The 14,801-nt window shown below is 34.1% G+C and overlaps 1 protein-coding gene across 1 annotated transcript; it reads left to right on the top strand.

The window, feature by feature from the left end:
* Positions 1-7,365: 7,365 nt before the first annotated feature.
* Positions 7,366-13,487, top strand: LOC126688424 (uncharacterized). The gene is made up of 5 exons (XM_050383108.1): positions 7,366-7,522; positions 7,729-8,431; positions 8,993-10,476; positions 12,392-12,456; positions 13,191-13,487. Exons 2-4 carry the CDS (start codon positions 7,840-7,842, stop codon positions 12,449-12,451), a joined length of 2,136 nt encoding a protein of 711 aa, XP_050239065.1. The 5' UTR covers positions 7,366-7,522; positions 7,729-7,839; the 3' UTR covers positions 12,452-12,456; positions 13,191-13,487.
* The last annotated feature ends 1,314 nt before the right edge of the window (positions 13,488-14,801 follow it).

The following is a 14,801-nucleotide window of genomic DNA, read 5'->3' as shown; positions in this document are numbered from 1 at the left end:
CACTCTTTGATTCAGCAGCCACCCCTCTCACGCCTCAACCTTACTCAGTTTCCAGTTTCCACTTTCAATCTTAACTCAACAATCAAGCCCCAAGCCCTCCCTCAAGGGACCAAGAAAATCCTTGCCGACAAGCCTAGCCATAATCAAGCATCAAGCACCTCGCCGGCAAGTCGAAACTCTCAACAATCACGAAAATCTCATACAAGTACCGTGAACTACCCTTCACCTGTTACAGACCCACAACTGGATGGGTTTGGGTTTTTTTCTCTTCTCATGTTTTTGTGAGCAAAATTTGGGTTTGGGTTTTGTTTTTGTGAGCCAAATTTGTTGGTTTTTTTTTTTTTTTTTTGGTGTTTTGTTGGTGGGACTTTCAGATTTGCTAATTTTATTTCTAGATTTGTAAAATTCTTGGGATTTGTTGGATTTTTTTTTTTTTTTTTTGGTACAGATTGGTTTGTTAGATCTTGGCATCCGTTTGGATGCCAAGATAATATTGTTCTGTGATGATTTGTGATTTTGGGTTTGTATCAATTTCATTGTTTGTGATTTTGAGCTGGGGCCCACGGGCCTTGCGAGCTCCGATGGGGCGAGTTTGGGTGCAACAAAAAAAACCCGTTTATTAAACGAGCCAGGTTCAGGTAACAGGCATAGGCCTGCAGGTCGGGTTCGAGTATAAAGAAACCTGGCCTGAACCCGACTTGTTGCCATTCCTACCCACGCCAACATGAGACCTTGATGCATAGCTCCCAATTCGGCCATATTGTTAGTAGTAATACCCATACTTAAAGAAAATCCTGATATCCATAAACCTAAGCAATCTCGTAGCAGACCCCCTGCCCCGGCCCTATTTAGGTTGTCTAAAGCACTACCATTCGTGTTTAGCTTAGTGAATGGGTCAACTAGGGCAATCCACTTGATAGTTTGAGGAATACTATTCCTAACGGGTTTAAAAGGGCTGGCCAAGTAAAAGAATTCGATCGCAACTTGAATCGTTTTGTGGGCAATTCCATGCTAGGATCTAGATTGGTTTTTAAAAATATGCTCGTTTCTAGATAACCATAAATGCCAACATAGGAATGGAAAGTATATATTCCAAGGAAGTTGCTGGTGCAAGTATGACTCAATTGGAAATGGCATTGGTTTGTAGCCAGGATTGTAAGGGTGTTTGAAAAAAAGATAATGGCAAGATGCCCGGGGAATGATCCCATCAGGAGAGTTACATCTAGGACATATATTATTCTCATTTGGATGACAAAAGGCTAAATGCTGCCTTGTAGGAACCTGATTTCGCATAACTTTCCAAACGAAAAACTTGGATTTTTTAGTGACAATGGAGCTTCCAGATCCAATTCCACAATTGTTTATTTATAGGGACCTTAGCTTGTTGGTATAAATATTCCAAGGCTGACCTAATCGAGCAGATACCATTATTGTGAGGCCACACAAAGAAATCAAATATCCTAGTAAGTTGCACCACAGGGATACCTTTAATAAGTTGCTTGAGTTGCACAGGGAAGAGGACTTGAAGGAAATCTAATGTCCAAGCATGATTGTTTTGCAAAGAGCACACTAATCGTTGCACCTCATTTGGCATTAATGGCCCTACAATATGACTCTGCAACGAGCCCTTAGGGATCCAATGATCCTCCCATACCTGAATAGTTTGACCATCCCCTAGGATCCATCTCATCCCTCGTCGTAACCATTGTATTCCTTCATGTAGGGCTTTCCAAATGTGGGACCCTTGAGGAGTCCTAACACTTTGAAAAAGGTTCATGTGGGGAAAATATTTGGCTTTTAAAACTTGTGCCCATAACATATTTGGCTGTTGTTGATGTCTCCAAGCCTGATTCATAAGCATAGCCATATTCATGTGTCGACTCATTTTTAAGCTTAGTCCCCTGGCCACCTACGGGGACACGATAGTATCCCAGCTAATAGTATGTCAACTTTTATGCTGTGTTGTATCTCCCCATAAGAATTGGCAATTAATTTTATCTAAATTTCGGCTTACTTTCTGCGGGAGTAGCGTTGTTTGCATAGCACAGAGGGGAATGGAAGCTGTCGAGGATTTGCTCAATGTGACATGACCGGCCATAGACAGATATTTGGCTTGCCAACCTTGAATTTTCTTTTGGATTTTATCGACAAGATATTGGTATGCGTTGGCCATATGGCATGTGGAAAAAATAGGGGTTCCTAAATAGGTTCCTATTTGCATCGTGGTTGGGATATCAAATGTTCCTGCAATCAAATCCTTCGTTCTTCGAGGGGTATTAGGTGAGAACCAAATACGTGATTTATGAGTACTAATAATTTGGCCCGAGCACTAGCAAAATTTCTGTAAAATGTTTCTAAGGTTCTGGTATACCGTTAACTTGGCTTTGGTGAAGAGAAATATATCATCTGCAAAGAATAAATGTGATATCCGAATTTGCCCTCTGAACACAATGGGATGGATCGTATTGTCCCTTACCGCCACTTCCAGCAGAATGGAGAGGCGTTCTAAACACAAAATAAAGAGATACGGGGATAAAGGATCTCCTTGATGCACTCACCTACTAGGGATCACTTTCGAAAGTGGAGATCCATTCCACTGAATAGAATATCAAGTAGAGGAGACCATGTTCATAATAAGTGAAATTAATGTTGGCAGGACTTGGAAGAACTCAAGCGATTCTTGGATAAAATGACCATTCTAGGTGATCATAGGCTTTATCCAGATCAAGCTTTAGAGCTACATAACCCCTTTGTCTGCCTCTACAGACCAACATACTAATAATCTCTTGAACCAAAATAATATTGTCACTAGTTCTACTACCCGAGACAAACCCTGCCTGACAAGGATTAATAATATTTGCAATATAGGGTTTGAGTATTTTAAGGATAATTTTAGAGACCAAATTATATAAAGTATTGCATAAACACATTGGCCGAAATTGAGTGATCATCTCCAGGTGGGACACCTTCGGGATAAGTATGAGATTGGTGAGACCCCAATCTACCGGGATCATCATATTTTCAAAATTTTCTTGAATGACCTAAATCACACTCGAGCCTACTATATGCCAACCTTTTTGGAAAAAAACTGCATGATATCCATCCAGCCCGGGGGCCTTCAAGGGAGGAAGAGAGAACATGTTCCTAGCTATCTCCTCAGGTTGGGGAATGCTAGTGAGCCATTGGTAATGCAATAAGAAAGGACTATTTTGACTATGTTGCTGACCTAAGGAGGCTTTAGATCTATGATGAGACGAGGTGGATGTAAACAACGTTTTAAATGCGTCTCGAATATGTAGTGTTAATTCTTCGCTTGACATCCATATCCCAATTCCATCTTTAAGGTTGACAATACGAGACTGGCTTTGATTCTGTAACATTTTTAGGTGAAAGAATTTTGCATTAGCGTCACCATAATTTAACCACAAGATTCTAGATTTAAGTTTCCAAAACAAATATTCTTGGTGAAGGGTATCATTGTATTTCTAGAAAAGTTGTTGTTCTAAAGAAAATAAAAAGGTAGATGATTTGCTTGATAAAGCCACTTGGATACCTTGAAGCTTGGCTAAAAGATGATTCTTTCGCTAAAATAAATTTCCAAAGATATTTTTATTCCAATCGATACTACTACTTGTTAACAATTTTAGGCGTTGTGGAAATGTAGATAAGGAAGAGGAGGAGGACGGGATAGCTTTCGAGGAAGTCCAACTCTATTTCACAAGGTGTGAGAAGGAGGGGTCTGTGAGCCACATTTGCTTGAATTTAAAAGGCTTAGGCAATCTACAATTCGAGGGATCAGTATCTAGCAATATGGGGAAATGGTCAGATTTAGTACGAGGAAGATGATGAATTTCCAATGTGGGGAAATGAATTTTCCATTCCGCATTTCCTAGACCTCTATCTAAATGTTCTTTTATATTACGATACCAAATCAGATTTCTTTTGTCCACATAAATCGGGGTCCATGAAAACCTAAATCCATCAACCCACATTGATTAATACACTCTCTAAAAAGCTGAAATTCTATTTCTATTTAAAGGTAAACCTCCCATTTTTTTATCCTCAGCAAGCATTTCATTAAAATCTCCTAATAAAACCCAAGGTAAATTAACCGATGGAGCTAGATTTTTTAAATATTCCCATAACATTTTCCTCTTATTAAAATTAGGAGAAGCATAAATAGCAGTGAGAAGAAAATTATGGGATTGAGAAGGTACCTTAACCAGCACATGTATGCTATACTCACTCATGGTAAGCATCTCCACTTTGAGGTTGCGACCCTTATTCCACAGCTAATTTGATGATCAAGTCGATTCCATGATTATAAGTTCATAACCCTAGCCCATTCCCATTTTGAGTGGAATAGATCTACAAATATTCCAGTTAGGTTAAAAGGGATCTTGAACTAAGTTCATTCCATACCAGGACATACCGGGATAGGGTTAGGTTATATACATTTGAATTATGAGAAGGGGTTATTCGAGTGTATCTAAATAGATACTATGTTTACATATGGATCCCTACGTTGTTACATTCCATTTAGGATTAGGAATAGGCATAATTGGACTTGCCTTTTACATCTCTCTCGTTATTTAGGACCCTATTCATCTCTTTGGGCTTCTATTGAATTGAGAAATAGGTTTGATTGTCTATCTTTTTGATATAAGGCATCCTCCGGATAATTCAAATCGAAGTAATTGGATGCCCGACTCGAGCCTATATGACATGACCAATCAATAGAAATACCCTTGTTATATATTCCATACATCACACTAGATAGATATCATAAATAATTACATTAAATTAGATTCATTACATGAATAATTATAATTAGATCCTCTATATTAGAGATTATTTAATATAGAATTTAAATAATATATTATTTTATAATAGATAAAAAAATATAACTTTTACTTTTGAACATATTCTAAATATTTAAGCATGTTCTAAATATTTAAGCATATTCTAAATATAATATAGAATTTTAGAAATATAGAGAATAAATTAATATATATATATATATATATATTTATATATATATATATATAATATAGAGACATAAGTGGGTAGCGAGAATTGAACCCACATCATTAGCTTGGAAGGCTAGGGGTTATAGTCGACGTTGAGTCATCATTTTTAACATCTCTAATTCAAAACTGAACGTGAAACTTTGGTTTCATTCAGCTCCTTTATGAAAGTTATTAATTTAATAAAAATTAGAAAGTTATTTAAAGGAATTTCTTTATACCTGTTCTCGAAGTTTAACTTAATATAATTTTCTCCTTTCAGCCAAAAAAAAAAAAAAAGTGATGGAAAGAGGAAGCCGGATGATTAAAATAATAAAATTAAATGTTAAATGGAATAGATAGAAGTTTTAATTAATTGGCCTTTAAAAGCTAAAGTGTAAAAAGAAGACCCCTCGGGGTTTAGGTAGACATGGCAAAACGTGTTAGAATTTTCTGACCTGACCCGACCCGAACTTGATTTTTTTAACCCGAAGCAAAAACAGGTTAACCCGTGACCCGACCCGAACCATTTTTAAAAAAAAAAATTTTGGTAAAAAAAATAGTAAAATTAAGACAACATTGGTTTAATTGTTTATTGTGAGCTTTAAGGAAACAATTGATATATTTACATAACTGTATGTAAATTAATTGAAAGATAAATGGTTGAGCATTCTGTAATGAGTAAAGATTTTTAGATATCAAATAGTAAAGTACATGCCAAGATAATCTAGTTACAGTAGAGTTAAAAACATAGATTTAAAATTATAGACATGTGTGAGAAATATTCACTAGTGTGAAAATAGTGAAGCTAAAGTATCAAATTAGCATAAATTATGAATGCTTAGACCTATTTTTTAAATAATTTATGTCCAAAATAAACGACTTTTCAAAAAAAATTATGATATTTCCTAGACTGTGCGTTGCTTAACAATGATATGATATTCATAAAAGAGACCATGTATAAATAAGTAAGCAATCAAACTTTAATTTATATCTCAATTGAAATAGAGTGCCAGCCACAGTTGATAATAAATTATAAAATTAATTTTCAAGATTGTAAATTTCTTATATGTTTTTATTCTTTATCAAATGAGTTATCCAATAAGTCATTTGTAATTTTGTTTTATATTTTGGAATGTTGATATTATGCAGAAATAAAACTTATGTATTTGTTTTACTTATCTTTGTATTATTTTGTTTTAGATAGCAATGTTAGGATTTGTATAATTTTAAAATTATTGAATAAGTATTAATAAGTTTAATTGAGTTCATTTTTAATATAAGTGTTGAATTCAAAATAATGCATTTTACATTAAGTAATTTGTTGCATAGCTTTTCCAAATAGCAAATACTTGTTGTTTTCTTTATAAAAAAAAAAAAAAAAAAATTATGTGAAAAATACGGGTCAACCCGACCCGACCCACAACTCAATTGACCCGAACCCCTTTTTAACCTGCTTAAAATGACCCGTGACCCGTTTGACCCACAACCCGATTGACCCAACCCGAACCCACCCCGCCCGTTTTGCCATGTCTAGGTTTAGGTCAGTTGCAAATTGACCACTATATTATTAATTTTGTATTATTATATTGAGTATTGACATGTGATATTAGAGATTTAAGAATTGTCTACCTTAGTATATAAAAAATAAAACTAATTTTAAAATAATAATACATGTACAACACATCCCTGTTTTTACTTTTTAGTAGTCAATTATTATTATAGTTTTTTTTTATAAGTAAACATTATGTGAATTATTATTATAGTTAAGGAAACTAATTAAGATTAAAAAAAGAAAGGAGTAATTTGACCAATTCTTCAGCCTCTGCAGAATGAAGGCAGGGGCAGGGGTGATTTTACATTTTGCCCAAAATAGGTAAAATAAAGAATTGAGGTGATGAGAGAGAATCGGGAGAAAATAGGCAAATATTACGTTTTGGTAAAATTTGTGATAAACTAGCATTGTTTCAGAAATATATAACAGTGTACCACTTTTTTAGTACTCGAGTTTCCTAAAATCGAGTTCTAAATAGTATTCGAGTTTAGTGAACTCGAGTTCCTAGGTGAGTTGTGAGTGTGACAATGCTAACATAGAAAATGTGCCAAAAAAAAAAAAAAAAACTAATGTAGGGAAATTGAGACAATACTCAATTTCACTTAAATCGAGTATTTTGTTTTTCTTATACTTTTTTTATTAAAAAAATGATAAATTGCTATGTATTTTTAAAACAGTACTAATTTATTATAAATTTTGTCAAAACATGGTATTTGACTATTTTTGCATTTGACTATTATGGCTAGAGAATCGTATCTGTATTGGTATTGGGAAACGTAAACAGCTTTCGTCACGATAATATCGGGGCATTTTAGTTTTAAATCGAAATCCACTTTTTTATTTTTTTTTCGTGGAGAGTTGGCTGTTAGCACCGAAGAAGAAGAAGATATAGGGTAGGAAGAGTAAAATCAATCTCACCTTCCTCAACCTCAATCCATTTCCAATTTCTCCACCGCCACTGGTATTTGTTTTTTTTCTCATTCCTTTTCTTCTGTCACATCTCAATTATTTTTTTCGACTTCATATTATATTACGAGTATGACCCATACCACCTTAGTAAAATAGTATTATGTAAAACACTTTCCAGTTTCATTTCTTTATTAGTAACCAAATAAACAAAGCTTCAATTTTATTGTTAAATAAAGAAAATGGTTTGTTTTTTTTCAGATATATCTCTGTGCAATTGATTACTGAAGAGAGAGAGAGAGAGCGTTCAATAAAATTGGTTTGTGGGATTGTATATATGTTATTATATAATAATAATAATAGTGAGAGAAAATGAGTTGCGATGCAATAATACATTGTTGGACGTTCGGTGGACTAGTGGGTGCATTTCTTGATCTGGGTATAGCCTTTTTCTTGCTATTTGCATCAACAATTGCTTATTTGGCCTCCAAATTTCTGGGTTTGTTCGGATTGTGTCTGCCTGGGGACCCCATTAGACAAAGAGCATTAGTGGAGTGGCCACCTGAGAAAACCGCTTCGGTTCTGTTGTTGGTGAAGCACAAATTTCCTTTCAATTCAATATGGGCTGATACTGATTCTGATCCTGAACACCCCAAGAGGAATCACAAGAAGAGGCATGTCGGTGAAGCATCATCTACTGGGGGAAGAAGTCTGGTGGAAGGGAATAATAATGAAGCTGCTTCTGTGTTTGGTACCTCTCCAGCTGGGGAACAAGGGAGGTTTCATTTTAAGGGAGGTGTTCAGAGGAAGAGACTTGCTCTTCGCCACCGGCACAAAGGAAAGGCTGTTGACTGTGGCAAGTCTTCGCCTTTTTCTTTGGATGCAACTCAGACTCCTTCTAGTGTTGGTAAAATAGGGATTCAGATTACTGAAGAAGGCACCTCTGTTCCTGTTAATTCTGGAGGTGATGGTCTTTCATGTTAATGTTACTTTGCTATAATCAACTTTTATTTTAAACAATAATACTAGATTCTACAAGTTTTATGATTTACCTGTGTGTTTTTATTTTTTAATAACAAATGCTGTTTAATGAATGCAGGAGATGCCCATGTAGTAAAATGATCGTTAATATATTATTGTGACATTTTAAAACATCCTATTTTAAACGATCTGCTGTTTAATTAAGCATAAGATTATATCTAAATTTATAACAACGAAAGTAAGAAGAAGACTTCATTTTCAAATGAGCCTATTTGATGAATCTATCACCGAACATCTTTGTCGTCTAGAGTAAAATGAAGTTGCCACATTTTCCATTCTAATTGACTAATTTTCTTACACAATGCACATATTGCATATGAAAAAGAGAATGTAGCCCTTAGTAGATGCTCAATGGGGCTTGAAGCTTCCTAGAAGAAGCAGAGTAACTTTGTTCTTGAATTTGGAGACAAAACAGTTTTACATGGTTTTGAATTGAATGAATTTGTTGACGAAAATAAATATGTTGAGGCATTACCTGTTGCAGAGTTCATGAGCAATAGTGATGAGACAAATACAATCCGAGTCTTGGAACAAGCACTTGAAGAAGAGCGCACTGCTCATGCTGCTCTGTACCTTGAGCTTGAGAAAGAGAGAAGTGCTGCTGCTACTGCAGCAGATGAAACCATGGCTATGATATTGCGTCTACAAGAAGAGAAGGCATTGATTGGAATGGAAGCTAAGCAATACCAGAGGCTGATAGAAGAAAAATCTGCATATGATGCTGAGGAAATGAACATTCTCAAAGAGATCTTACTGAGGAGAGAAAGGGAAAAACACTTTTTAGAGAAGGATGTTGAAGCTTGCAGGCAAATGATATTTGGAAATGATCAATTGGATGCTGACGTGGAGGCCACAAAAACACAAGGAATATCATCTTTGTTGTATTCAAGTGAAGACCCGATGCTAATGCTGCGGCAGATTAGCTCATCCATGCATGAGAAGGAAATGGTGAAAAACACAACTAGTTCTAGAGATGAGGAATCTTTTGATTTGCAAAATCGTACTATTGCTTTTGGTAAAGAATTGCCATATCCAGAATTGGATGAAGATGCTGACATTTCAAAAGGAGACATTTGTAGTCATAGGCATCCAAGTACTGACAAGCATCCAGATTTTGTAAGTTGTGATGGGTTTCAAGAGAAGGGTATGGTCTCCATGGATGAGAATTCTCTTACTCAACAAAGAGAATTGCAAACACAAGAGGCTTGCTCACAATCAAATCAGTCAGGTACTCAGGGATTTAATTTGCATGTGGAAAGCAATAATCCAGCTGGGGAAGGACGGGAGCAAAGTGATAATATAATTCTCTCCCAAAGACTGGCAACAACGACAATCGAATCACGTAATGAAGATAAGGTTACTTCACATAATGTTGATTATGCAGAAATGCCTGAAAAAGAAACAAAACGGGAAACCAAAGTTTCACATAACTCAGTTTCTGATACAGAGCTTCATATTCATGATGTTCATGTCATTGATGATGAGTCTAGTATGTCTAATGAAGTCAGAGTAAATAAGACTGAACAGCTTTTAAGGAATGCCTCCTCGAACCTTCACAGACTAGATGATAGTCTAACCCTAAGTAGGTTGGAGACTGGGCTAGGCTTCAACAGAAGCAGGTCAGACTTAACTAGTGGACTGCCTCCAAAAGTTCCTTTGCGCGGCAAAACTTTGGTTTCTAATTTACGGAGGAATTCTATGTCTGCAATTGATTTACGCAGAAATTCAATGTCTTCAATTGATTATGAAAGGTTAAAAATTGATAACGAAGTTGAGATGCTTCATGAAAGACTAAGGATTGTGCAAGAAGGAAGAGAGAAGCTAAAGTTCAGTTTGGGGAACAAGGGAAGGGAAAATTTTCAGTTGCAACTTCTGGAGGATATAGCAAGCCAGCTTCGAGAGATTCGGCAGTTAACAGAGCCTGGAAAAGCCATTCGTCAGGCTTCTTTGCCCCCTCCATCCTCTAAGGTATGTTGTAAAATTTTTCTTTCATTAATCACTTCATGGCTATTTCTTTATCAAATAGTTAGAGTGGCAATACTAGCTTATTATTCCCGACAGTCAGATTCTTCTATATTAGTGGCATTAATATTTATTACGTAAGAGACTAAATCTCTTTGGTTTCCATTTTTCTATTTGGTTAAAATTTCTCCCATTATGTAGTTAAAAATACTTAAATAGAAATATCAAACAATGAGGATAGAAAAGTAAATTAAAATATCTTAAAATGCCCGAAAAACACAATACCCACTAATAATAAGATACCCTCACTCCTATTTTCACTCTAATTCAATTTTTCCTTACTTTTAGCCTTTCAACTGTGGGCAAGCCAATTAAGATGATAGAAAAAAAGATAAAATTTCAATTGAAAGTTTTAGAATTATGGTTAAACAATTAAATTCAACACTTCCTAATAACTTAAACTTTTGGAAGAATTGGTTATTTATAATGGTATCAAAACAAGAGGTTCTTAGTTCGGCCCCTACTAGGAATAAAATGTGTTGTAACGGAATAACTAAACTTTTTCATAAGTTTGGTTGTGAGATGTAATATTAGAATAAAACTTAAGATATATTTTAGGAAATATCTTACTCATATAATTATATTTCCTAAAAAATAAATTTTTTTGAATTTGAGAGAGAAATTGGTTATTTTTTGATATTTTTTATTTTCATAATTGTTATATGCATATAGAAAGTTCATTTATTTGAAAATATATTAATTTTAGAAATTACTACACCTACTATGGAATAACTATTACAGTCATTTTAGAATGGAATGATTATTCCTCATTTTAAAGAATATCTATTTATAAGGAATGACTATTCGTTGTAATAAAAATATAATCAAACTATTGAAGAGTTTTTTTTTTTTTTTGGAAGGCATTGAAGAGTTAAATCATAGGAATAACTATTACATTATAATTATAGGGCTTATTACAGTTTACCAAATATATCCTTTGTAAAATCAGTAATTCATCAAAAGTGATTTAACAATAAGACAAATTAACGACACAAAGGAAAATTGGGAAATTTAAAGTGTCCACCAAATTCTACACTCACTAACCCCAGATACACATACCCACGTAATATAGCTACATTATCAAACAAAAGATTGAATAAAAAGGTAATTAAAAGTGAAAAAAAAAAGAAAAAAGAAATCAAATTTCATAAAATTTGGACACATGTTTTATACTTAAACTTTATCTACTTGTGGTACCACTTAAGAAAATTGTTTTTTATTTAAAAAAAAAAAAAAAGGCCTTTGAACACCCGTAGCGCATGTGAAGAGGCTACCATTATATATTGAATCATCTGTATACAGTATCTAGGTGCAATAATCTGCTGTAGCTTGTGTGGGAGATTGTAGGATCAATTATCCGTAGAGTTTCAGGTTTTCAGCTGGGTGTTGAGGTACTTGGCCACAAGAATTAAATGACATGTCTTTCCTAAGATTTGTTCTCTCTGAGAATTTTGTCAGCCAATTTTTAAACTTTAAAGCCCTACCTTAAATATCCAAGAAAATATTTTCTTGATATGAAATTTCTTAGAGCAACTCCTTACTTTGTCAATTGTACTATTGTTTTTTTAAACCTCAATGGATTGGTCTAGGGTTGTCGAGGCCTCGTGAGGTCCATAAGGTTCTAGGTTTAAAACTCCTAGCTTGTATCTTTGGGCCACCACCAAGGGATTCCTCCTTGTTAACACTTGGTGTATGTAAGATGGAGGGGACTACACATATCTAAGTGAATAGTCAAGTATTTGAAGAGATCTGGACACTCACATTAGCAAAAATTATTTTTGTTTTGAATTTTTTGTGCTCCACATGAAGATTTTATTGCTCCCTGAAATATGGTTGCTGATACCAGCTTATGTATAAGCAGATTATGTCACAGAAAAGACATTGGCGCAGTGCATCTCTAGGACTACGTGGAAGCACTTAAACAAGGTATGTCACACCTACATGATGGCTTTGATTATGATGCTTTTGGATACTTTAAATGGAGCTCCAGTTAAACTGATCACGTTCCCCCACCAAAGAATGAAAAAAGAAAGGAGTTTTTTTTTTTTGGGGGGGGGGGGGGGGGGGGGGGGGGTGTGTGGGGGTGTAGAGTGGACTTGTGGCACTTTACACTTTTTGCCATCTTGCCACTTCTAAAACTAAAACAAATTTAAAACAGTTACGTGCGCCTCAAGGGACTATTTTGGTGACTTCTTATGATAATGTTTTCTGCCTCACCTACAAGGCTAAAATATCACAATTACAATAATATCACCTTGTTTAAGCAGTGGTGTTCCTAAATAATAAATTGGGGAAGAATAATTAAAGATAAATGTCACTCAACCAGAGGTACATATGATTGTATTTTCATCAAATTTCCAGCAGTTGCTTGCCACAGAAAATTAAAGTTCAAGTTGATAGAATGAAAAGACTTAAAATGGGGTTTTCTTTTACTACCCTGAACCCACAAGGAAAAAAAGAGAAAAAAGAAATTCTTTAGATATAGATTCCTTGGGAGTGTGATATTTGGGTGCCACTTTCTGAATTTTCTATATACTTTGCACTTGAAATGTAAAGTTCTGCAGCTATCTAAACTGTGATGTTGGGTTCCTTTCGAAGCAAAAAAAGCCTGATGATCAAAATCTTCTAGAGCCTGTTATTGATGTTGTTTCTTTCATTAGGTATGTATGAAGCAGCCTGCTGGATAATTTGCTAGAGATAACGGGATGGAAGCTATACTGTTTTCCTAGCTTATGAGTGTAGAAATGGTGATTTTGACCACATACTAGTGCTTTTAGGTGCCGCTTCAGAATAGAATTTCTGTTGACTATAATCTCCTATATCGTGAACAGTTGTTTCACACGAGTTTGGGTTTCTGTGTAGATAATAGTTGTAATAAAGATGAAGTTTGTTGTGACAAGTTTTTGTCGGCGATTTCATTATTTTATAAGATTATCATATCTTGCATTGCCAATAAATTTGGAAGGGGGTGGTCATATAGATTAATCTTACATTTAAGACTATGAAAAATGATCTGGAGAAGCAGCAATTTTCTGCCTGATGTATAGTACACTTGGTTTAATTGGTTCTTATCGAGAATCTACAAGATAGTTTAGAATTGGTCAAACTTATTATATAGAGTTCCTAAAGAATTATATCATTTTAGCAGTTTGATATACCTGATTTTGGCTTCAACTCATTTGTGATTTATTTTGCCCTTTCCCAAATTTTGGGACAGATTATGGGTGAGTTTGGTTCAGCTTTTTGTAAAAATGCATAATGAAAAAGTGGAGTTTTCAAAAAGTGTATAATGAAAAAGTGCATTTTCAAAAAGCTGAGCGTTTGGTAAAAGCTGTTAAAAAGTGCTTTTTGAAAAAACTGAGTGGTTGGCTAGCACTTATAAAAGTGGCCGTTTGAGGGATAAATTACCAAAAAGGACAATGAATATATATATGAGAGTTTATTTCATACTTTTTTTTTTGGATGTGAGTTTGGTTCACACTTAAATCAATTACTTCATCATACTTAAATCAATTTTTCTCTTTCTAAAAAAATTATTTTTTTCTCACTAATTTTAGCTAATAATAACCTACCACTTAAGATTTATTGTGAAAGTATTGTGATAAAAATTTATACTGATTTTTATATTAACGTGCTATTAAAATTATTTTTTTCTCTTTCTAAATTTTTTTTTTCTCACCAATATTAGCTAATAATAACCTACCACTTAAGATTTATTGTGAAAGTATTGTGAAAATATTGTGATAAAAATTGATATTGATTTTAATTTGAACGTACTATTGAAATTATTTTTTTCTCTTTCTAAAAAAATTATTATTTTTTTTACCAATATTAGCTAATAATAACCTACCACTTAAAATTTATTTTGAAAGAACTGTGAAAATATTGTGATACCATTTTCCCTTTTTTTTGTCCTCCACACACAAACCACATTTCTTTTTTTTTTTTTCTTTTTTTTTTTTCCTTTTTTTCCCTTTTTTTTTTCTCCTCCACACATGTACCCTTAACACTTTTCTTTTTTTACTTCTTTCCTCTTTTGCAACCTACCACTTACTCCAAACTCAAAACTTTCCAGCTCTCCTTCCTTTTTTTTTTCTTAGCACTTCCTTTCTCCCTTTACTAAAAATATACCCTTACTCTTTTTCTTTTTTCTTTTTTTTTTTTTTTTTTTTTTTCCTTTACTCTTTTCTACTCTTTGTTTTTCCTTGAACATTCCACAGATTCACAGAGCTCTCCTTCAGTCATTCTTCCTTTTTTTTTTTTTTTTTTTT

Source organism: Quercus robur, chromosome 6 (assembly GCF_932294415.1).
Source record: "Quercus robur chromosome 6, dhQueRobu3.1, whole genome shotgun sequence".
Lineage (NCBI taxonomy): Eukaryota > Viridiplantae > Streptophyta > Magnoliopsida > Fagales > Fagaceae > Quercus > Quercus robur.
Note: the sequence above shows the minus strand (reverse complement) of the source record. Positions and strands in the feature narration are given on the sequence as shown.